The sequence below is a fragment of the Symphalangus syndactylus genome, chromosome 9, assembly GCF_028878055.3.
Source record: "Symphalangus syndactylus isolate Jambi chromosome 9, NHGRI_mSymSyn1-v2.1_pri, whole genome shotgun sequence".
Classification (NCBI taxonomy): Eukaryota; Metazoa; Chordata; class Mammalia; order Primates; family Hylobatidae; genus Symphalangus; species Symphalangus syndactylus.
In genome coordinates, this window is record NC_072431.2 from 90479530 (window position 1) to 90504392 (window position 24863).

The 24863-nt window shown below is 39.6% G+C and overlaps 1 protein-coding gene across 4 annotated transcripts in view; it reads right to left on the reverse strand.

Moving 5' to 3' along the window:
• Positions 1 to 369: 369 nt before the first annotated feature.
• The window catches only part of CDK13 (cyclin dependent kinase 13), a 147107-nt gene continuing 122613 nt past the window's right edge, over positions 370 to 24863 (reverse strand). Inside the window, exons 10-15 of one of the 4 annotated variants that reach the window (XM_055293355.2) lie at positions 18653 to 18769; positions 17926 to 18057; positions 11070 to 11117; positions 8214 to 8419; positions 4229 to 4498; positions 370 to 3379 (exon numbers count right to left, since the gene is read on the reverse strand). In XM_055293355.2, coding sequence (XP_055149330.1) covers positions 2529 to 3379; positions 4229 to 4498; positions 8214 to 8419; positions 11070 to 11117; positions 17926 to 18057; positions 18653 to 18769 — 1624 coding nt within the window. In that variant the 3' untranslated portion in view covers positions 370 to 2528. Of the gene's footprint in view, positions 3380 to 4228; positions 4679 to 8213; positions 8420 to 11069; positions 11118 to 17925; positions 18058 to 18652; positions 18770 to 24863 lie in introns of all 4 variants that reach the window. The other 3 variants (XM_055293353.2, XM_055293356.2, XM_055293354.2) reach the window with 3 other exon arrangements.

Here is a 24863-nt window from a genome sequence, read left to right on the forward strand (position 1 = left end):
CAACTTTGTTCTATTAATCCAAATTCACTGAATTAAAATATTAAATGCTATGGAGGGAAGCATTAAAATTTTTTACTATATTTCATCAATTATAAGACAAATATTTTCATGTAATATGTCTGAATCTGGGATGCAGCTTACAATTGATGATGTCTTAGCATTGTATTGCGGTTTAATCGGCAACATTTTTTCTTCTAAGTGATATATAAAAGACTGGTATGTCTCACAAGCAATGCTGTCTTAGGATAATATTAGAGGTTCTAGTTCAAATTTTCAATTTCAAAGCAACAATTTCCCTGTCCTCCCAGCCACTCTCCCAACATAAATATGTAACTGAAATGTTTGATTAGAAAAACTATCCAAACACAGTTCAATTTTATATAAAATATTTAATTTTTAAAACACAGGCTATTCATGTCACATAAATATCTTCAACTGTAGGTTAGCTGCTTATGGTTAGCAGAATTATCAAGTGTGACTATTAAGAATAACTTAGATATTGTCACTTATAGGAAAGTCTAAAGCTCTAAGACTCACCATATTAAAATTTCAGATACTTGAATACTGTTGTTATTTTGCTAATTTCAAAATATTTCTTCATTTCCTGCAATGTAGTTTATAAGTTGTTAGTAATCAATATTCAAATAAAAGCAAAATATTTTTTTCTTCCATTCATTTCTTTCTCCCAACAAAAAAAGTCCATCAAAAAATAAAATGGTCAACTGATACCAACTTATTTTATAGTAGTAAAATGGTAAATTATCCTCTTTAAAATAATTTTACTGTTATCAAACTACAGTGCTTCCCACATATTGTTTTGAAATGAAGGTTCATAAGTTAGAGGGCACAGGGTTAACTGGCTTTAGAACTGGAGCAATATACATTCTGTAACAGTTGTTCCAATTTAAGATTCCAATAAAAAAAAAGTAAGTTACCAGAACAGTTAATGAACAAAATGATTAATTGGCACAACTCTAACTTCCAGTCAATTTTTCCATTTAGTGATAATGGAAACACTGGTTATTTACCTTTGGTTCCTTTCTAGAATTATTATAATTGTGTGTGTATGTGTGAGAGTGTGCACACAGTGAGACTTGACACCATTACAGTTTAAGTAAGGACTACTCCATTCTTTGATGCTCTTCATTAAAAAAAAAAATGTTAAAATGAACTAAAGTTGTTGCTCTAAGTCTGGCAGAAGTCATAATCAACTTCATAGAAGGTGACAGGAAGGGAGATAAAAGTTCTCTCTCATTGCCTTTTCTTTTTGCTTCAATAAATTCAATCTAGGCAATGTTTCCAGTTAACAAGTGAATAGAATTGACTTTCTTAAAAGGGCAATTGCGTAACTTAAAATATGGTATTTGCCACCCCTCCCCCATGAACTTTAACACATTTATGCAAGTTCTGTTATTAACTCTTGCTTCTATATTATGGCCCTCCAATTATCCATGGCAAATGGAAACAGTGATAATATGGCAGCCTGAAAGAAAATGGTACTCTAAAATTCCCCTGGAGCTATTACTTTCAACCATTTAAATGACAAAACTTTTTAGAACTTCTCAAACAATATGTACTGATTGCAGTTCTACTCCCTTTCTTTGCTCTCACTCCCCTATCAAGAGAAGGTGGTAGTGAAAGGTAACAAAGCCCAAGGACAGGCAGAAAAGGAGAAAGTGTGACAGGCAGAGGGAATGGACCTAACAGGAACTGAATAGGCAGCCCCTGAAAACTTGAGTTTCTTGACTTTTTAATGCATTGATTCCCTTTAAAAGACAAATGGGGGTAAAAGTTAACTATTTTTTTCAGACCTTAAGCTTACCTGTTAAGGCACTTACTTTCCCTCCCCACCCCACCCATAGTTTTCATATAAAACCCACTATTTCATTTAAATGCATTTTACTAGGCTATGATAATCTGCAAAACAAAACAAAAATAACGTTGACCATATTTTTTATAAAACTGTTGCATCAAGAGAAAGGTTGTGTTTTATTTTCTGAAATGAGCACAAAGTACACCTTTCACAATAACACTGAAAGCAGGTGCAAAGACTGACAGTGACCTTTGACTAAAGGTAGCTTTGTAAAAAGAAAAATACCAAATAAATCAGTGCCCTTTCTGATTGTTGTAAAACTGGAGGTGGGAAGGGGCTGTTTGTTACATAAAAGTTGGTCCAAACTTACAAAAAAAGCACAAATGTGCATAGTTCAGAAGATCTGCAAGAGGGCCATAAAAGGCTTATGTCCCTAAAATTAGCATCCACTTAAAACTGCAAGAATACAAAATAAAATTGTTAACTAGAATTTGTGAAGATGTACAATCGATAGATCTAGTTTTTAGAACAGCATGAATTTAAGCAAAGGTTTTTTTTTTGTCTTTTTTAAACTATTGTATGCAAGACCCTTCTCCACATAAAAATAAAGCTGTTGTTGAATTCTTATTATTCAAGTCTCTTGGATTGCTGCCTTAAACTGCAGCTAGAAAAGTCTTTCCAGATAAAAATGATGTGCCTGAGGAAAAACAGATACTCAGTATGGTAACCCTCTGCCTCTGCCTCTGCCAGTTGATGTGCTAATATGTCCCCTGTATCCTTGTGAATATCCAGGTCCTTGGGCAGGAGAAGTCCAGGTCTGTCCATGCATGAGGCTGGGGCCACTCGGATTTTCCTGTAAGTTACCACCATAGTTATAGTTGTGCATCTTTGCTGGCAAAGGATGAGTACTCTCTGGCCCCGTGGAAGGGTCACTGCTGTTTGCCAGGACTGCAATAGGACCATGGCTATATTCAAATCTATGGTCCTTGTCTCCACTAAACAACATGGGACCAGCATTGAGGTAAATGTCTCCATATCCAGCTACTGAACTGGGAAATGACTCAGAAAAGGCAGAAGGCTGAGGTGGACCACCAGAATGAGATGAAGCAGTACTGTAGTTATCCAAAGACTGAATATCTGAATTTCCAATGAAACTACGTCGTTCTAGTGGTGGAGCAGAACTGCTTCCTAGACCATCATTGCTAACATAAGGAGCAGAAGAGAAAGAGGAGGATCCAAAGTTGTCCTTGTAGTCTGAAGTGGACACGTAAGTGTCTCCTGCTTGATAATCAATCCCACCTTCTCTTTTGGGGTCATCCTGGGGCTGATGCTGAGCAAGCAGCTGTAACAGGGCTGCCTTCACGCCGGCATGAGGGTCAGTTAATGAAGAACTGGTGGTGGGTACATGCTGGTTTTCTGTCCGATAATCTAGATCTTCCTCAGTGACTGGTGGTGGTTCAGGAGGCTCAGGAGGTCGTTGGTCAGGAGGCAGAATTCGAGGCCGGTCTGGTTCTGGCGTTAGCTCCAAGATCCTCATATCTTGATGCTGGATGAGGTCTTCTTGTCCTAAGTGAAACAGAGCAAAAACTAGGTCAAAAGTTACCATGGAAAACTAAATATTCAAAATACTCAGTGTTTCCTGTAGGTAGTCCTAAAGATGATTAGAAGTTCCATCTCTGGCAAAATGTTAAATGAAAAAAGCAAAAAGTTTACAAGTACTACGGTAACTGGTAAATTTTACTGTATATGGCTTCTCTTTAAAAAAAAAAAAAATTTTTTTTTTGGTGACACGGTCTCGCTCTATCACCCAGACTGGAGTGTAGTGGAGTGATGACAGCTCACTGCAGCCTTGACCTCCTAGGCTCAAGTGATCCACCCACCTCAGCCTTCCAAGTAGCTGGAACCATAGGCATGTGCTACCACGCCCAGTTAATTAAAAAAAATTTTTTTAGAGACAGGGTCTCACTATGTTGCACAGATAGGTATCGAATTCCTGGGTTCAGGCAATCTTCCCACTTCAGCTTCTCATAGTGCTGGGATTACAGGTATGAGCCACTGCACCCAGCATAATTCACATACACTTCATTGCTTGAGGAACAAAAGCTACTGTATACATAAATTATGCCTTAGTCAAGCATCCTTTTGTATTTGGAGTTAAATATTATTTCTTAACCATAGGTTTACCTTAGAAATATCTTTACCATTCATAATGAGTTATATCTCACATGGATAATTTGTTAAAGAATCCATTTCTGGAAGTAAACAGACTGAAAAACCAACCTATTGCCAGTAACCTGAGATTTTTCAGGACATCTTTTGGCAATGTCACTGAACTATACACATTATATATAGTCAGCAACACCGAGTAGACAATGTAATGCAGCCATGTTAGTGGTCTGGTATCTGCACACTTACCCGACACCGGAGTGCTAGGTTCTGGAGGTGGCCTGAGTTGTAATGACGCTTCATGTCCCGATCCATTTTCCCTCTCTTCTAGTAGTACATCTTTCTGCTTTGACTGTTGAGCCTTTATTAACTGAGTCAACAGAACTGCAAATGCACTCTGCACAGCCGCCTGGGCAGCATCAGTCTCCACTTTAGGCTGGATGGTCTGAGAAGGCTGAATTCCTCCCAAAGGTTTCGAAGACTCCTGTTGTGGTGTTGATGGATCTGTCTGTTTTTCACCTGTTGCCAAAATTCCAGCAGGAAGGTTTATTTTATTTAGCTGCTGTTGAGTCTCAGAGTTTACCTTAATGTTCAACACTTGGACAAAATCAGCCATATTAACACTTGTTTTAGATTGTAGTAGGTTTAGTAGAATTGCCAATTCACTGTGGTTTAAGTGCTGTCCAGGGCCTGTTTTTACTAAAGACAAAATTATATTAATTAGAACTGTCATAATTCACAGCTCCTCCCACCCCCACACCAAAATGGCTCTGTATTACCATACGAAAATGTATATTTGAGGGAGAGTATTTAAGAAATACTGTAAAAAGAAAACCTCAAGTCTAGTTAAATATCATGTACATTTAAAATGTACCTGTACATAAAAAGAACTGCAGTCAATTTTGAATAAATCTTTAGGGGTAAATAACTTCAAAAGGAAAATCAAGACCACTACTAAAAACTCATGTTACGGATTTAACCAGGAAACAGCACACTGTGAATGGGAAATGAATAATGATAATGATGACAGCTAAGGGAGTGTCACATACCTTCTAAGAATTTAATATCCTTTATTCCTTACAACAACCTTACAAGGCAGACTCTACTGTTAGCCTCCTTTTACTGAGAAGAAACTGACACCAAAAGAGACCAAGCAACTTGCCCAAGGTCAAATATTCTGTAAGAGGCAGAGGTGAGATCTGAATCCAATATTCTGATTCCATAATCTGAGCTCTTAACTACATCGTACTTTCTCTAAAATAAAGTTTATTATGCAAAATCTAAGGTTATCTTTGCACTATATTGAAACTATGACGTTTTGCAGATTCTGATAAAATGCCTGTGTTTTTCTTCAAATTACCTTTTTTTTTTTTTGAGACGGAGTCTCGCTGTCGCCCAGGCTGGAGTGCAGTGGCGTGATCTCGGCTCACTGCAGGCTCCGCCCCCGGGGGTTCCTGCCATTCTCCTGCCTCAGCCTCCCGAGTAGCTGGGACCACAGGCACCCGCCACCTCGCCCGGCTAATTTTTTGTATTTTTAGTAGAGACGAGGTTTTCACCATGTTAGCCAGGATGGTCTCGACCTCCTGACCTCGTGATCCACCCGCCTTGGCCTCCCAAACTGCTGGGATTACAGGGGTGAGCCACTGCGCCTGGCCAAATTACCTTTTTTTTTTTTGTAACTCTGGGTAAGTTAGGAATGCCTACAGAAATATGCTTATTATTAATATATGCATATGATAGTATTAACTCATCACCAGTAATAGGGATTCAGTTGTTTTTCCAACTTTCAGTTTAGACTTGGGATAATTTACACAGGTCCTCCCTCACGCAAACTTATCTGAATCACATATAACGACAAGGCTCAAATGCATATAATACCATATATGGTAACTATAAGACTGCAATGATAAGCAATTCCCATAATCACGGATGACAGATTGATAGAAGAGGAACTCTAAGATGATGAAAAACTGGTGTTTAATGCTTTTATATTCTCTTTATATATTTTGAGATACTTCTGCAAGTTTTTCTTTTTTTTTTTTTTTTGAGACGGAGTCTCGCTCTGTCGCCCAGGCTGGAGTGCAGTGGCGCGATCTCGGCTCACTGCAAGCTCCGCCTCCCGGGTTCACGCCATTCTCCTGCCTCAGCCTCCCAAGTAGCTGGGACTACAGGCGCCCGCCACTGCACCCAGCTAATTTTTTGTATTTTTAGTAGAGACGGGGTTTCACCGTGTTAGCCAGGATGGTCTCGATCTCCTGACCTTGTGATCCGCCCGCCTCGGCCTCCCAAAAAGTGCTGGGATTACAGGTGTGAGCCACCGCGCCCGGCCGAGTTCTTCTTATGACCCGTGAGCATGCTCGTTTGCTACACATCAAAAGTCATTTTTCCTTATTTTCATTTCCCTATTACCACAGGTAGTCTCTCCATGTGAATTCAGGGATGTGGTCTTTAATTGAGGTGCCTCTTTTGCTGAAGGGGCGTTTTCTTATTTCAGCATACTTACTGATGACGGAGAAGAAAATAACTCAGAGGATTCATCCTTTTTTCAAAAAACCAGAATTCTCCTTTTTTTTTTTTTTTTTTTGAGACGGAGTCTTGCTATGTTGTCCAGGCAGGAGTGCAGTGGCGTGATATGTAACCTCTGCCTCCCAGGTTCAAGCAATTTTCCTGCCTCAGCCCCCACTAGGAGCTGGGATTACACGTGCCACCATGCCTGGCTAATTTTTTTTTTTTTTTTTTTGAGACGGAGTCTCGCTCTGTGGCCCAGGCTGGAGTGCAGTGGCACGATCTTGGCTCACTGCAAGCTCCGCCTCCTGGGTTCATGCCATTCTCCTGCCTCAGCCTCCCGAGTAGCTGGGACTACAGGCGCCTGCCACCACGCCCGGCTAATTTTTTGTATTTTTAGTAGAGACGGGATTTCACCATGTTAGCCAGGATGGTCTCCATCTCCTGACCTGATGATCCACCTGCCTCAGCCTCCCAAAGTGCTGGGATTACAGGCGTGAGCCACTGCGCCTGGCCAGTTGTTTTGTTTTTAGTAGAGACAGGGTTTTGCTGTGTTGGCCAGGCTGGTCTTGAACTCCTGACCTCAGGTGATCCACCCACCTCGGCCTCCCAAAGTTCTGGGATTACAGGCATGAGCCACCATGCCCAGCCTGGAATTCTCACTTCTTAATCATAATACTGATTTTTCTCTTTTCTCTTTTGATTTTTTAAGACAGAGTCTCACTTTATCATCCAGGCCACAGTGCCACCATGCCCAGCTAATTTTTTTTTGTATTTTTAGTAGAGACAGAGTTTCAGGAAGTTATCTAGGCTGGTCTCGAACTCATGGGCTCAAGTAGTCTGCCCATCGTGGCCTCCCAAAGAGCTGGGATTACAGACGTGAGCCACCATGCCTGGCCTTCCCTTCTCATATTTTAAGTTATTTTGGGCACAAATATCGGATACACACACACACACACACACACTCACACACATGTATTTTGAGATGGAGTCTCACTCCTGTCGTGCAGGCTGGAGTGCAGTGGTGCAATCTCGGCTCACTGCAACCTCCACCTCCCGGGTTCAAGCGATTCTTCTTCCTCAGCATCCAAGTAGCTGGGATTACAGGTGTGTGCCACCACACCTAGCTAATTTTTGTATTTTTAATAGAGACGGGGTTTCGCGATGTTGGCCAGGCTGGTCTCGAACTCCTGATCTCAAGTGATCCATCCACCTCGGCCTACCAAAGTGCTAGGATTACAGGCGTGAGCCAGCATGCCTGGCCCCAATCTTTAAGACTCTTTAATATAACCACAGAAATTATAACATTAGGAGTGACATGAGGACGCTATAAATGGTTTGAAAGAGCTCTCATTATGATGTTTGGCTGTCTTCTTATACCTTTCTTCCTACTGCTTAAGCATCTATAGACATTGAATGCTGAGCCTCACTGAGAGTAGTGTCAGTAAAAGACCTACTGACTCCTGCACTAAGAGTAAAAAGGAAATACAGAAATCCGAGGGCTTGCCAGTCAGGTAATTTGATGCTTCTTTATAAGTTACCTTAAGATTACTTAAAATTGTGGTGCCAATAGCAATGAAACTTCTGTACTGGCACAAAGAAATGTCTAGTTTAGTGAATAAATGTTAATTTTCATTGTTAGCCACAAGACGCTTTAACACTACAGCAATATGATCAGCATAACTGCAAAACAATGTGAAGAAAACCAACCCATGGAAGCATTACTGACCAGGTGCCACATTTGAGTTGCCCTGAGATTTCAGCTGTGAAGATGGCAGCACACCCTGGGGTGTGTTGGTTCTGCTGTCATCCAAGCCCAGAGACAAGTCCTTCCTGGGGGCTTTAATTGTGGAAACATCATCAGTCATGCCCATCTGCTTCTGTCTTCTTCGCTTTTTACTCCATAACTCATGACAATCTTGCCATAAAGGAAGACTGAAAAAAAAAAAAAAGGAATTAAATTGTAAATGGGATTTCTTAACAAAAAATGCTACAGTTACTATGTAGCACCAAAGTTATGCCCACACCCCAAACAGTTCTTGAAGACTTCATAGAATGGCTCTGTAAAACTCTTCCAATAAAAATCATCCTTATTGTCCCACTTCCTTCAGGGCTTGCTTTGTCTTTACAGATAAGCTATTTTTCTTTGGCTTTTGAATAATCAATAATAATCATTTATCAAAATTATGAAGGAAGAATATATATTCATAAAAATAGGCTACTATGCTGGGCATGCCTGTAATCCCAGCACTTTGGGAGGCCAACACAGGTGGATCATCTGAGGTCAGGAGTTCGAGATCAGCCTGGCCAACATGGCAAAACCCTGTCTCTACTAAAAATACAAAAATTAGCCAGGCATGGTGGCAGGCACCTGTAATCCCAGCTACTCAGAGTCTGAGGCAGGAGAATTGCTTGAACCCAGAAGGTAGAGGTTGCAGTGAGCCAAGATTGTGCCACTGTACTCCAGCCTGAGTGACAAGACCGAAACTCTGTCTCAAAAAAAAAAAAAAGGCTGGGCGCGGTGGCTCAAGCCTGTAATCCTAGCACTTTGGGAGGCCGAAGCCGGCAGATCATGAGGTCAGGAGTTTAAGACCATCCTGGCTAACATGGTGAAACCCCGTCTCTACTAAAAATACAAAAAATTAGCTGGGCATGGTGGCGGGCGCCTGTAGTCCCAGCTACTCAGGAGGCTGAGGCAGGAGAATGGCGTGAACCCGGGAGGTGGAGCTTGCAGTGAGCCGAGATCGTGCCACTGCACTCCAGCCTGGGTGACACAGCAAGACTCCGTCTCAAAAAAAAAAAAACCACTATTGCTGTTGGTGCAACCTTTCAAAGTCAGTTCTTATGATAGTACATCATAACACTGAATAAGACATGAAAAAGAAGGCAGAAAAATATGCCATTTCCAACCAGGCACAGTGGCTCACGCCTATAATCCCAGTGCTTAGGGAGGCCAAGACGGGAGGATTGCTTGAGCCCAGGAGTTCAAGACCAGCCTGGGCAACATGGCAAAACCCCATCTTTGCCAAAAATACAAAAATTAGTTGGGCATGGTGTTGTGCACCTGCAGTCCCAGCTACTTGGGAGGCTGAAGTGGAAGAATAGCTTGAGCCCAGGTGGTGGTGGTTGCAGTGAGCTGAGATCATGTAACTGCACTCCAGCCTAGGCAACAGAGCTAGGCCCTGTCACACAAAAAAGAAAAACATGCCATTTGCAGAAACCAGATATGGGATAAAAAAGTAGTGAAGGGCCAGGCGCAGTGGCTCATGCCTGTAATCCCGGCAGTTTGGGAGGCTAAGGTGGGTGGTGGATCACTTGAGCTCAGGAGTTCACCAGCGTGGGCAACATGGTGAAACCCTGTCTCTACAAAAAAATTAGCCAGTCGTGGTGGCACGTGTCTGTAGTCCCAGCTACTTGGGATGGTGAGGTGGGAGGATGGCTTCAGCCCGGGAGGCAGAGACTGCAGAGAGCCAAGATCATGCCACTGCACTCCGGCCTGGGTGACAGAGCCAGGACCCTATTTCAAAAAAAAAAGAGTAAGGCTAGAACATAACATTTGTGAAGAACTTTACAGTAAAAGCTTACTTTTTACTAACTTGCTTGTCTATCCAAATGCTCTAGAATTAAACTGATGCTATAGACGAGTTTTCAAAATAGGTAATACTGGCATAGAGTGGCTCATCATTTATCAACAGAGTTGTGAATAACAACTACCAAAACTGCCCAACTAGTCAATTCTATCTTAAAGTAACTTCATACAACTGATAACACTAGAGAATAACTTTTGCTTAAAGACACAAATATTTGGTTTATAAATGCTTTCTTCTTACCCTAATAAAGTATTTAATGGAATGTTACTGTTGTATCTATTTTAAAGATGAGAAACTTGAGGCTTAGAAAGGTGAATAAACTTGCCCAGAATATCTACAAATTCCCTTAAGCAACCCCACCTGGTAATATATATCTATAGTCCTCAACCTGGATCTGTTTACCTCTAGGAGGTACATGAAGACTCTCCAAGAGAGTACACCTGGAATTTTTTTAAAGGAATTTCCATATCCATATGTCTGCTTTCCTAAGACTGAGCTTTGAGGATGGCCTGCTTGTTTAAGCAAGTTCTTCTTTTACATCTCCTCTTTCACAATTACTCATGTTATAAAATAAAGGCAGATGCAATAATATGGTTGAATCTTAGCAATATTAGTTTAAAAAGTCATTCCCAAAATATTACAAACAGCATGATGTGCTTTTATAAAATTAACAATTAAAATTTTAAAATATAACCTTTTATGAGTACATATAGATGGCAACAAAAAGTATATACAAAAGAAAACAGGGATGATGGTTACCTCAGGTGGAGGAAGGCAAGGGGATAGGTTGGTGGGGGCAGGGGTAATATGATTAAAGTATGTTATTTTCAGCATTTTAGCTTTTGTCTGGTAGGTTCATGGCTGCTTATTTAAAATAACTAAAGTAACTAAAATAAATAAAAGAGAGCCATGCATGGACCAATGATGAGTAACACAAGGATTATGATTGAAACAAGTCTATGCACCTGAGGTCCAAAAACAAAACAAAGGCATACCTCTCAGCCATCTTACTATGATGCATTGCCTCAGCGTGTAAAAACCTCCTGGAGTAACAAACAAAGGGACAATTTGAAATATCGATATTGGGAAGCTTTCAGGCATCATAAACCCGCCAAAGAATTTCCTTTCTAAGTGTGTGTATGATATGATGTGGGCCTCAGTCTCTGTTGGGATACCTTAAATTCAGATATACTGTAGTACTGCAGAGTGGGGTAACTGGAGTGATTCCACCTTTCTATCCTGAAGCTCAGGGAATGCATTGCTCTTGAAGGACAGCCCCATGAGAGCAAAGCAAAGTAATCCATTAAAAAGGGCTTTTGTTCCCTCCCACAATTTAAAAGTAAGAGATTATTTTCTTTCCTTTTTTTTTGAGATGGAATCTTGCTCTCTTGCTCTGTCACCCAGGCTGGAGTGCAGTGGTGCTATCCCGGCTCACTGCAACCTTCGCCTCCCAGGTTCAAGCAATTCTCCTGCCTCAGCCTCCCCAGTAGCTGGAATTACAGGCACACGCCACCATGCCTGGCTAATTTTTGTATTTTTAGTAGAGATGGGATTTCCCCATGTTGACCAGGCTGGTCTCGAACTCCTGACCTCAGGTGATCTGCCAGCCTTGGCCTCCCAAAGTGCTGGAATTACAGGCATGAGATACCGTACCTGGCCCCCTTAAAAGTAAGAGATTCTTTATGGATGATCTTAACACTCATCTCTAGGAAAGATAAACTTTACCCAAGAAATAGCTAAAATAGTACAGGTTACTGATGCCGACACTTTCAGATGGATCAGGAATGTTTTCCAGATAACCAAACTTTTATTTGCTTTCTTGAAGGTTCAAATGCCAGCTCAGTCACTTACTTGATGTGTCTTAGGCAAATAACTGGACCTCTGTGCCTCATTTTCCTTGTCTTTAAAAATGGGATTAACAATACTATCTACCTCACGGGGTAGTACTGTATGTTAACATGTGCAAGCTCTTCAGCAGTGCCTCTTACAAAGTAGGCAATGTATTAATTCATGTTTGATATCACTGATCATTTAATTAATAGTTTACAACTATTTCCATCAAATCATTATTGTGCAATATTTATTCTAATGGCAATTGATATTTTGTCTTATAAATGGCTTAAAGCTTTTTACTTGCTGTTAAAGCTTACAGGCTGGCAGCTAGTCTAATTCACTTTCTAGCTATATATACTTTACGTTTGACAGGGCATCTAATACAATTAATGGAGTTATTTCTAACTTTTTTGTTTGTTTTTGAGACAGAGTTTCACTCTTGTCACCCAGGGTGGAGTGCAATGGTGTGATCTCAGCTCATTGCAACCTCTGACTCCCGGGTTCAAGCAATTCTTGTACCTCAGCCTCTCAAGTAGTTGGGATTACAGGCATGTGCCACCATACCCTGCTAATTTTGTATTTTTAGTAGAGATGGGGTTTCACCATGTTGGCCAGGATGGTCTCGATTTCGTGATCTGCCCGCCTCGGCCTCCCAAAGTGCTGGGATTACAGGTATGAGCCACTGCGCCCGGCCTAATTTTTGTATTTTTACTAGAGACAGGGTTTCACCATGTTGGCCAGGCTGGTCTTGAACTCCTGGCCTCAAGTGATCTGTCTGCCTCGGCTTCCCAAAGTGCTGGAATTATAGGCATGAGCCACCGCCACTGTGCCTGGCCTATTTCCGATTTTTAAATACCCCATTCTCTCATTTGATTATTCCTAAAAAATTGATCAAAAGAGTTTGATACACCTTCCAACTTTCTAAAGGAATACCATGTATTTCTTCATAGTCCTTACCTCATAAGTAATGTATAATTTTAACTACTCATTACATCATATTGCAATATAGTGAGAGATACTGTATTATATTGTTTATAAAATGTTTTTATTTAAATACTGGATCAATCTGATAATCTTTACTTGACTGCTTTAGTAATGTATCCAGCAGGATTCATTCCATAATTTGTTACAGATAGCTTACAGAATGTTCCTCGAATGTGTTTTTAACATATTTGTTTTTAATGAAAAAATGCAGTCAGATATGTTCTGATAAAATTAAGTCTGATTTAGGTGATTTGCTTTACAATAAGGATAGTTTATGATTAGATTATAAGGTAGGCATTTCCCATAAATTGAGTGGGATAAACCTATAGTTCCAAGGTTTTGGCAAAATACTTAAAAAACATAATTAAGAAACAATTTTAAAAACGGATTGGCAAAGTAGCACTGATATTACATGCTGATTTCCTAATCTTTTCTAGGTATACTGGATTAAACGTGCTGTGAAAAGAAAAAGTAACAAGTACTAGAAAATGTCATTTCATAAGCATTGGTAAGACAACTGAAAAGGCAAATAATTACTAGATAAGAAATCCTTCTTTAGATCATGTGATCTCTAATTCCTCATCTTTTTTTTGGTAAAGACAGGGTCTCCTTATGTTACCCAGGTAGGTCTCAAACTCCTGGCCTTAAGCAATCCTCCTGCCTTGGTTCCCAAAGTGCTGGGATTACAGGCATGAGTCACCATGCCCAGCCTCCAATTCTTCACTATCCAAAAAACTGAAGGAGAAAGAATCTTAACACCTGGAAGGTCATTAGAATCTTCTTTTTTTTTGGAGACAGAGTCTCGCTCTGTTGCCCAAGCTGGAGCGCAGTGGTGCGATCTCGGCTCACTGCAGCCTCCATTTCCCAAGCTCAAGCGATTCTCATGCCTCAGCCTCTGGAGTAGTTGGGATTACAGGCATGTGCCACCACGCCTGGCTAATTTTTTTGTATCTTTAGTAGAGATAGGATTTTACCATGTTGCCCAGGTTGGTCTCAAATTCATGGGCTCAAGGGATCCACCCGCCTTGGCCTCTCAAAGTGCTGGGATTACAGGCATGAGCCACTGCACCCGGCCTAAAATAATTTTTTTTTTTTTTTTTTTTTTTTGAGGCAGAGTCTTGCTCTGTCACCCAGGCTGGAGTGCAGTGGCAAGATCTTGGCTTACTGCAATCTCCACCTCCCAGGCTCAAGTGACTCCCCTGCCTCAGCCTTCTGAGTAGCTGGGATTACAGGCACATGCCACCATGCCCAGCTAATTTTTGTATTTTTAGTAGAGCTAGGGTTTCGCCATGTCGGCCAGGTTGATCTCAAACTCCTGGCATCAAGTGATCCTGCTGCCTCGGCCTCCTGAAGTGCTGAGATTACAGGCATGAGCCATTGTGCCCGTCCTTTAAATCTCTTTTTTTTTTTTTTCTGGAGATGGAGTCTCACTCTGTCGCCCAGACTGGAGTGCAGTGGTGCCATCTTGGCTCACTGCAACCTCCACCTCCCGAGTAGCTGGGATTACAGACACCCGACACCACACCCAGCTAATTTTTGTATTTTTAGTAGAGACAGGGTTTCACCATCCTGGCCAGGCTGGTCTTGAACTCCTGACCTTGTGATCCACCTGCCTCGGCCTCCCAAAGTGCTGAGATTACAGGCGTGAGCCACTGCGCCCAGCCTAAAATCATTTTTGATGAAAGACTTTTCACACATAACGTCGAAGGAGTTCCAAGAACTCAGTGATATAACTATGACAAAACTCCTTACATTCTCAAATGCTAATTTACAAGCATACTTATAAAACTAAAAAATAAAATTGGAATTCATATGGAAATATGTCTCATTCTAGAATAAGCAATATTAATCAACAGATATGCAAACTACTTGGGAAAAAAATCTCAGCCCTCTCTTTCATTAGGTTGTACTTCCAACAAAATTTACTAATTTTTTCTTTATTTAAAATGGAAATACTCGGGCTAGGCGCGGTGGCTCACGCCTGTAATCCCAACACTTTGGGAGGCCAAGAAGGGTGGATCACCTGAGGTCCGGAGTTCAAGACCAGCCTGACCAACATGGAGAAACCCTGCCTCTACTAAAAATACAAAATTAGCCGGGCGTGGTAGTGCATGCCTGTAATCCCAGGTACTCGGCAGGCTGAGGCAACAAGAGTAAAACTCTGTCAATAAATAATAAATAAATAAGGAAATATTCATTACTGATATTTGCAATGACAATTTAATCAAGAAGAGAGCTTTTAGTCACAGGAAATGTGAAATTTAATTTCCATTTACATACATATATTTGTTTTTTAAAATATATAATACAGTAATCAATAAAATACTTTCTAGCATAAATACTTTACATTAGAATAAAAGCCTACAGGAGTAACATAAGTTCAAGATGAAAATGGAACAATGTACAACTGCTCAACATTTTCTAAATGACTATTGGTGGTGGATATCAAAATGCTATGATAGTTGCTTTCCACTTGATATATTTACAAGAGTGATGTAACTGCTCTACTTAAAAATGTCAGCATTTACTATGTTGACATTTTTAAGTACAGTGGTTACATCTCTTGGTCAAAGTTATCATTACCAATAATAATGGTACAAAGTAACATTATGTTCTCTTGAACATAATTATCACAGAGCAGGATCACCACCAACATTATATTCTTGCCCCCCAAACTCTTAATCTAATTCTGATAAAAAGAAAGCAATCAAATCCAAATTGTGAAGTATTTTACCAAACAGCTAGCTTGGAATTTTAAAAAATGTTAAATGTCAGAAGATCTCCTCCCTAGGGAGTGATTAAAGATGAAAAGGACATAACAAATAAATAGAATGCTGAACTTTGAAAAATTCTTTATCTTAAAAAAAAAAGCCTATAAAGGAAATTATTGGGTCAACTGGGGAAATCTGAATATTGATTGACCATTAAATATTCTCATGTTAAATTTCATATGCTTTATATGGTATGCATGTAGAATAAAGTCCTAGTTCTTACAGATATGATTACATATTTATAAGTGTCACCTCCACAACATGATATCCAACTAGTTCAGGAAAAAGGTAGAGTGATAAAGCAAATGTGTCCATCTATTAGTAACTGTTGAATCTAGATAAAGGATATACATGAATACTCTTTGTACTATTCCTCCTATTTTTCTGTAGAGTTGAAATTTTTCCAAATCAGAAGTTTAAAAAATGTTATTTGAAGGGGTACTGAGCCCAAGTTTTAAGATTACTGAGATACACTAAGAAAAAAGCAAACATGAAACAATTAATTCAACAGTGAAAAATTCAGGTCCCTCATGATGTCAGATAATAGATCCTTTTTGGCTCTCAAATCATCCCATAAAGGCCAACCATGTACAGCTCAATAAAAGCTTACTGAAGCTGAATATGACAGCCTCATAGAAATATAATAAGCACTATCTAACTGGTAAGTAGAAGAACCAGGATTTGAACTCCAGAGCCCATGTCTGTTCATTTAAAATATGCTATTTTTATTACATGGAAACATTTTATTATTATAGATAATAGGCTTGCTTTTAATGATGCTCCTTATCATTTTAAAAATTATTAAGAAAAGGCTGGGTGTGGTGGCTCACATCTGTAATCCTAGCAGTTTAGGAGGCCAAGGTGGGTGGATCACCTGAGGTCAGGAGTTCAAGACCAGCCTGGCCAACATGGTGAAACCCCATCTCTACTAAAAATACAAAAATTAGCCAGATGTGGTGGTGCATGCCTGTAATCCCAGCTACTCGGGAGGCTGAGGCAGGAGAATCACTTGAACCTGAGAGGCAGAGGTTGCAGTGAGCTGAGATCGTGCCACTGCACCCCAGCCTGGGAGACAGAGTGAGACTTTGTCTCAAGACAAAAAAAAAAAAAATTACTAAGAAAATACCTACAAGGTTTCTAGATCCTGTCAAGGAATGCAAATGAACTGTTTTTCCTTCCCCCCACTCCCCAGATCAATTCTAGAGAAATAACAGGAGCCATTTGAAGGTACAGGTTCAAGAGAAGCCAGCTATTTTGACTCCCAAACTCTGTATATTTCCCCCATCAGACAATAATTCTTTCTATACAGGCTTCTGATACTAATATTCTTTCATTCAATGATAAGCAATTTATATTGTATACTATGCTATAAAGTATTTTCAGAACCTCTCTTACTTATTGGACTAATGTGAATTTGAGAGCTGGCTGTACCCTTTACTAGATTTGTATTCTTGGGCAAGTTTCTTAACCTCTCTGAGCCTGCTTCCTCCTCTGTAAAGTGGTGATGATAATAATACTAATACCTACCTTATAAGGTTATAAAGATTAATGTAATAAATGAAAAATGCTTAGCATGGCACTCAAAATTATAGCTATAGCAGTACCAGTAGTAGTGTTAAGTATTTAGTAGAAGTAGTATTAGAATAGCAACAGCAGTAATATTTTCTTTCTTTTTTTTTTTTTGAGATGGAGTCTTGCTCTTGTCACCCAGGCTGGAGCGCAATGCCACGATCTTGGCTCACTGCAACCTCCGCCTCCCGGGTTCAAGCGATTCTCCTGCCTCAGCCTCCCAAGTAGCTGGGATTACAGGCACCTGCCACCACGTCTGGCTAATTTTTGTATTTTTAGTAGAGACAGCGTTTTGCCATGTTGGCCAGGCTGGTCTCAAACTCCTGACCTCATGATCCGCCTGCCTCGGCCTCCCAAAGTGCTGGGATTACTGGCATGAGCCACCGCGCCCAGCAGCAGTAATATTTTCTTAGAGTTGAAATATATTATTAAATCTTGAGGTCAATCAAACCTAAAATTAGCTAGAAGGCAGCTGTTTTTGCTAGCCCTATGGGTAAACATTAAGCAAGCATCTCTATCCCAGATGTGCAAATTATGTGTATTACTGCTGTTTTATCTTTCCTTTATTATATTTCTTTTCTCATAACCAGGCATGAAATATCTTATCATTATATATAAATGTTATTAAAACTGTGTTTTAATATAATAAATATAATAATAATATATAATAATAATAGGATAAAAAGTCACTTACTCTGGTGGAGGCATTTTTGAGGGTTCCACATCTCGGAGGAACTCGCACTGAAGAGCCTGTTCAGCAGTGCAGCGCTTACTAGGATCCAAGGCGAGCATGTAATCAAATAAGTCTAGTGCAGCTGCAGGAATACTAGCATGAGAGGATTACAAAAGTCAGATGTGTTCTTTAGACACAAGTCTATGTTTCTTTAGGAGCTTAAATTATTTTTAATTAAATTTTAAAACTAAAACTAAGATAATTTAAAAATAATTGTAAATACTAACGTTTTAATATGTGCATAATACTTTAATAAATCCGAATTTTCCTTTGAATAAATATTTCATTATTTTTACATAATTTTTGTAACCACTTTCTAAACAATGGTATATATTGTTACTCCATGGGCAATTTGCTGTTATTATACAAATTAAGAACTGAACAGTATAGTTTTTTCTAAAGCAAAATGAAAACTTGAGCTCAAGTAACTTGAAAGCTGTTCCAGTAACATTTAAATGATCTTATTAAAGTTCTTTCATGTAAGCACCAAATCAAACACACAATATCAAATCACTGATTCCATAATAATGGTAAAATGGTAATCTGCATGTAGCAAACAGAACTCAAAATTAAATGCCCTAGAAGAATTATAGGTTTACCTCAGATCACTAGAGAATGGACTAACATTTATAATTCACTAGAATTAAAACATTCATGCAATAAGAATGTTTACACATCCCCTTCTTACAAAACAAATTCTTCTCTTAACTTTCGACGATATTGCTTCTTTGGTTTCATGGTGTTGAAATATGGTAGTTTGATTACATCAGGCCACACTGCAGGACACGGACTCCCACATATTCGGCTAAGCAACACACAAAAGGAAGTACATCACTATCAACTACATAAAGAATACATACAACTGTTATATAAAACATCAACTCACTTTTAAATATACAAAAATTGAAGGCTTGGTCTATAAAAAGTTTTGTTATTTTATTATTTCTTTTTTTTGAGACAGAGTCTCACTCTGTCACCCAGGTTGGAGTACAGTGGCACAATCTCAGCTCACTGCAAACTCTGCCTCCTGGTTTCAAGTGATTCTCCTGCCTCAGCCTCCTGAGTAGCTGGGATTATAGGCATGCGCCACCACGGCCCAGCTAGTTTTTGTATTTTTAGTAGAGACAAGATTTCCCCATGTTGGCCAGGCTGGTCTTGAACCCCTGTCCTCAAGTGATCCACCTGCCTAGGCCTCCCAAAATGCTGGAATTACAGGCATGAGCCACCACGCCCGGCCCTCGTTAAATATTTTAGTCATCCCAATTTAATTATTTAAGAAATTAATTTATTTTCAGTGGATACTTTTAACAATCCAAGCATTCCAATTCTTAGAGGACTTTCATATTTGCAAAATGAAATCTTAAAACATGACACTCAAAATAGGTGACTTACACCTTAAAACCAACATAAAAAATTTATGCCAATAAATTAAGGAACTAGAGTTGAATATATGTCCCTCTCTGATTTTTTGCTACCTGTCACTCCTCCTTCCCATGAATATAAGGCAGTCTACAATAACAGCAGAAACAGATTCCTATATGACCTCAGGAAGGTAACTGTAGTGTAAAGACTACTGCTAACTGCCATCAATGGAAGGACCCTAAACATAACACTCTTGAAACATTAAAGTTCTTCAATTTAAGTAGTGCTGCTGATCTTAAGTCATAAAGAAATTTTAACTGCTTTACTCTCGTTTATCTGTATCTTGAAAATCCTCATTATTTTAGCATTAACTAGTAAATCCTTGTTATGGTAATTTGTAGAAGAAATGCTATAAACAAATAGGCAACTCCAGCTGGTAAACATTTAAAAACTGATTTAGAAATAGGTAGATGAGAATTTGATTAAATCTACTTATTTTTAGTATACCAAATTTCAAGGATAAATGAATATTATATATAAAATTGTCAGCTGGTGTGCATATGTAAAAAGAAAATGTTGATGTATCACTGATTGAAAGTAAAAATATTCCAAACATACATAAATACAAATGCATGTATAAATGTATATGAACAAGTAATGGCTCAAGTTGCCAGACATTCTTTTAGCTGAGCTTTAGAATGATACCTCAGAAACACATATTTATAGGAGACCTTTTATGGTTTTAAAGCTGTATGTCACTCAAATGTACTTTTTTGTCTCAATATATTTAGCATTTTTATAAACCCAAGCTTTAAAGATACTAAGAACTTATTCTTTATACAGTTCTACTCTCTTTTGTCTTAAAGTCCAATTTTCACAACCTCCTCAACCCTACTTCCTTGAAAAGAAAGCCCAACTCCTGTAGCATGGGCTCTCTAGATCTGGTCCCAATCTGCCTTCCTAGTCTCATTTCCCAGTGCATCTCTCCCCACAGGCCACTCCTTCATGTCTATGCTAATGCTCCTTCTCCCTAAATTCTATATAGCTGAATTATTTTCACTTCTCAAGATTCAGATCAAAAGTAATCTAATTAACAAAAGTCTTCTGTATTCCCCATTGCTACTCAGAATTACTCCTTGCATGCTACTGGTTTGACATTTGTTTCATCCTGCTCTGTATTTTAGTTGTTTACAGTTCTCTTTTATATTTCTTGTTTTTGTATACTTTTCCAAGTAACCACGTAAACACAATTAATCAACCCAAGGCAGACTGTTGTGCACTATAATAGAAGTATAAAGCATACTGGAATCCAGGAAGGCAAAGATACTTTCAATATGCAGAAATACAAGAAAACTTACTCAAGTTAGGGAAAGAGTGAAGAATTCTGGTTATAATTCCAAAGATAAGTAAACCATAGACAGGTGGGAAATGGAATAAGATAAATTATGTTACCAGAAGAGAGAACTCAGGCAAAGGCACGGAAGTAGCCAAGTATAGACATTTGGGAGGAATACTATGTAAATCAGTGCAGGTGGAATACAGGGCTCAGGGAGGCTTAGCTGGAAGCATAACCTGGGTCTAGATAATACTGCAGTAGATTTGTCTGTAGACAGGTTTTTGCTATGTTGCCCAGGCTGGTCTTGAACTCCTGGCTTCAAGTGATCCTCCCACCTCAGCCTCCTAAAGTGTTGGGATTACAGGCATGGGTCGCTGCACCCAGTCCACAATACAGTTCTAAGAAGGTACTTTGCCTACGTATAATGAAGACAGACTTTAAAAGCAAGCTTTAGATTTGACTCTTGTCTGACATCGGTCAAATTACATTGCTTAGGAATCTGCTCCTCTTTTGGAAACTTAAGATTAATTTTATTTTAAAGCTACAAAATTAAATGAGCTAGCATCTGGCCCATTAATAGTCTTATAATAAACAACAGTTTCATTACCCTAAAGGATTTCAATTATTTTATCATATGTGATGTTGAAAGATATATGAGTACCGAATTTATCTAATTGAAAGCAGCATACACGATGGAATACACATACCAATGCAAGGAAAGCTCCTAGAAACTAGAGAGGTAGACATGACAGCAACTGATAACTGCATTTACAAAATCTGTGCCTGGTGGCCAGTCAACTACTCCAATACCATTTACTACTGAGATGCATCATACACTAAGGTATATGCTAAACCCCCAATTATCTGAGATATACTTTGGGAATCTATCGTGATTCGATCAGTCTACTCTGGTGTCAATACCATATTGTGCTATTAATATTTCTTGAAAGTCTGATAGGACAAATCTCCTATCCACCTCTTTACTTACTCTCCTCAAAATTTTATTACACATGAATTATAATCAATACTATAACACTCCAAGAGAATCCTGCTAGGATTCAATCGCCACTCTGAATTTATAGATTTAGAACCAACTACTGCCTTTACAATGCTTAATATTTCTATCTTAGAAATAGTCAGTGCTTCTATTTATTTATTTCCAGTGAGATCTTGTGTATTTCCTTTATGGACTTTTTGTTTTCTAATTTTTTTTTTTTTTTTAATAGATAGAGGGTTCCGCTGCTACCCCAGGCTGGAGTTCAGTGGTGCAATCATAGCTCCCTGAAGCCTCGACCTCCTGGTCTCAAATGATCCTTCTGCCTCAGCTCGCCAGCTGAGACTACAGGCATATGCCACTACATCCATCTAATTTGAGACCCAGGCTGGCCTCAAACTCCTAGCCTCAAGTGATCCTCCTGCCTCAGTCTATCAAAGTATTGGGATTACAGGCACAAGCCATTGAGCCTTAAACATGTTTTTAGCCCATTATATTTTCTTTCTTTCTTTTTTTTTTTTTTTTGAGATGGAGTCTTGCTCTGTCGCCCAGGCTGGAGTGCAGTGGCACCATCTCGGCTCACTGCAAGCTCCACCTCCCGGGTTCCTGCCATTCTCCTGCTGCCTCAGCCTCCCAAGTAGCTGGGACTACAAGTGCCTGCCACCACACCCGGCTAATTTTTTTGTATTTTTAGTAGAGACAGGGTTTCACCGTGTTAGCCAGGATGGTCTCGATCTCCTGACCTAGTGATCCGCCCACCTCGGCCTCCCAAAGTGCTGGGATTATGGGCATGAGCCACTGCGCCCAGCCCATGCCCATTATATTTTCTAAGCAATTAATTAGAAAAGCTTGGCCAGGCATGGTGGCTCACGCCTCTAATCACAGCACTTTGGAAGGCCGAGGCGGGTGGATTGCTTGAGCCCAGGAGTTTGAGACTAGGCTCGGCAAGATAGGGAAACCCCGTCTCTATTAAAAACACAAAAATTAGCTGGGCATGGTGGCGCACACCTGTAATCCCAGCTACTTGGGAGGCTGAGGCAGAGAATCACTTGAACCTGGGAGGTGGAGGTTGCAGTGAGCTGAGATCAGGCCACTGCACTCCAGCCTGGCTGACAGCAAGACTTGATCTAAAAAAAAAAAAAGAAAAAAAGAAAGGCCAGGCAGGGTTGCTCACACCTGTAATCCCAGCACTTTGGGAGGCTGAGGTGGGCAGATCACAAAGTCGAGATATCAAAGCCATCCTGGCCAACATGGTGAAACCCTGTCTCTACTAAAAATACAAAAATTAGCTGGGTATGGTGGCGCGTGCCTGTAGTCCCAGTTACTCGGGAGGCTGAGGCAAGAGAGTCACTTGAACCTGGGAGGCAGAGGTTGCAGTGAGCCAAGATTGCGCCACTGCACTCCAGCCTGGCAACAGAGTGAGGCTCTGTCTCAAATAAATAAAAAAAAAAAAAAATAGAAAAAGAAACAAAGAAAAGCTTTATTACAGGAAAGGTTTGAAATTTTATTTATTTATTTTTTTTGAGACAAGGTCTCACTCTGTCACCCAGGCTGGAGTGCAGGGGTGCAAACAAGGCTCAGTGCAACCTTGACCTCCTGGACTCCAGCAATCCTCCCATCTCAGCCTCCCAAAGTGCTAGGATTACAGGTGTGAATCATCATTCCTGGCCGCAAACAAAAATTTAATAATAAGTAGCCATCTGAGATCCTAGGGTTCCTACCAGTTTTAGCAGTTGTTTCTTTGAGGTATTCCAGGTATATAAATCATATAACCCATGTTATAATTCATCTATATTTTTTTCAAATGTATCTTTATCACTGTGGTATGTTACATTATGTGGCAATTCCTAAACAATGTTAAAATGATAATGACAGTACACAATATTGGGTAACTTTATTTTCTGATTTTAATGGGAGCACATTCATTGTTTAGCCCTGGGAAGAATGATGCCTTTGGGTTTGAAAAACACGTAACAGAAATATACTCACATATATACATACAAATTCACACACATTTCCTGTTAAGGAAGCATTCATTTATTCCTCTCTACTATGGGTTTTAATTTTTGTGGCTTTTATATTCTAAGAGTGCTTTAGTTTTACCAGTTTTGATTTTTTAGAACTTCTATAACCATCATCATCTGCATTTTCTCCCCAGGCTACTAATGTGAATTATATCAACAGATTTCCTAATACATATTCATCATTATATTCAAAGGAAGACTACCATCCAAGCCTAATAAAAGTACTATTATTTCAGTGTAATGTTGTATTTTCTACTTGTTAAGTTAGATGTTGTACAACAGTATTCGTATGTAAGACTGATATACAGCAACAGTTTTCACAAGTGGGGTCCAAGGACCACTGAGTGTCCCCTAGACACTTCAAGGTCTGGCAGGTCAAAGCTATTACTAAACCATTATTTGCCTTTTTCCATGTGTTGATTTGCACTAATGGTACAAAACCAGTGGTAAAACTACCAGCACCTTAACATGATTCAACTCAGTGGCAACAAACTATATTAACAGGATGTAGTCTTCATTATCATGCAAATTTCAGGGTGGGGAGAAAACCAGTTTCACTTAAGAACCTACTTGTTAGGTGAGGTGCAGTAGTTCATGCCTGTAACTCCAGCACTTGGGAAGCCAAGGTGGGCGGATCACCTGAAGTCATGAGTTCGAGACCAACCTGGCCAACATGGCAAAACCCTGTCTCTACTAAAAATACAAAAATTAGCCGGCTGTGGTGGCGCGCACCTGTAGTCCCAGCTACTCGGGAGGCTGAGGCACGAGAATTGCTTGAACCCGGGAGGCAGAGGTTGCAGTGAGCTGAGATTATACCACTGCCCTCCAGCTTGGGTGACAGAACGAGATTCTGTCTCAAAAAAAGAATGTACTTGTTGAAGCAGTACAAATTGTTAATGGCATTTAATTCTGATATTTGAGCATGTATCTTTTTAATATTCTCTGCGATGAAATGGGAAATACTCATAAGCACTTCTACTGTACAACAAAATATGATAGTTATCTTGAGAAGATGTGCCTGTGCAACGATTTGACTTGCGAACTGAGGCAGCTGCTTTTTTCATGGACCACTAACAAACTACAGTCATCCAAACTTGGGTGTTTTCCAGACATTTTCTCAAATAGGAACAGAGTCAGCTTGTCACTTGAAGGAAAACAACAGTATTTATTGTCAATTATAAAA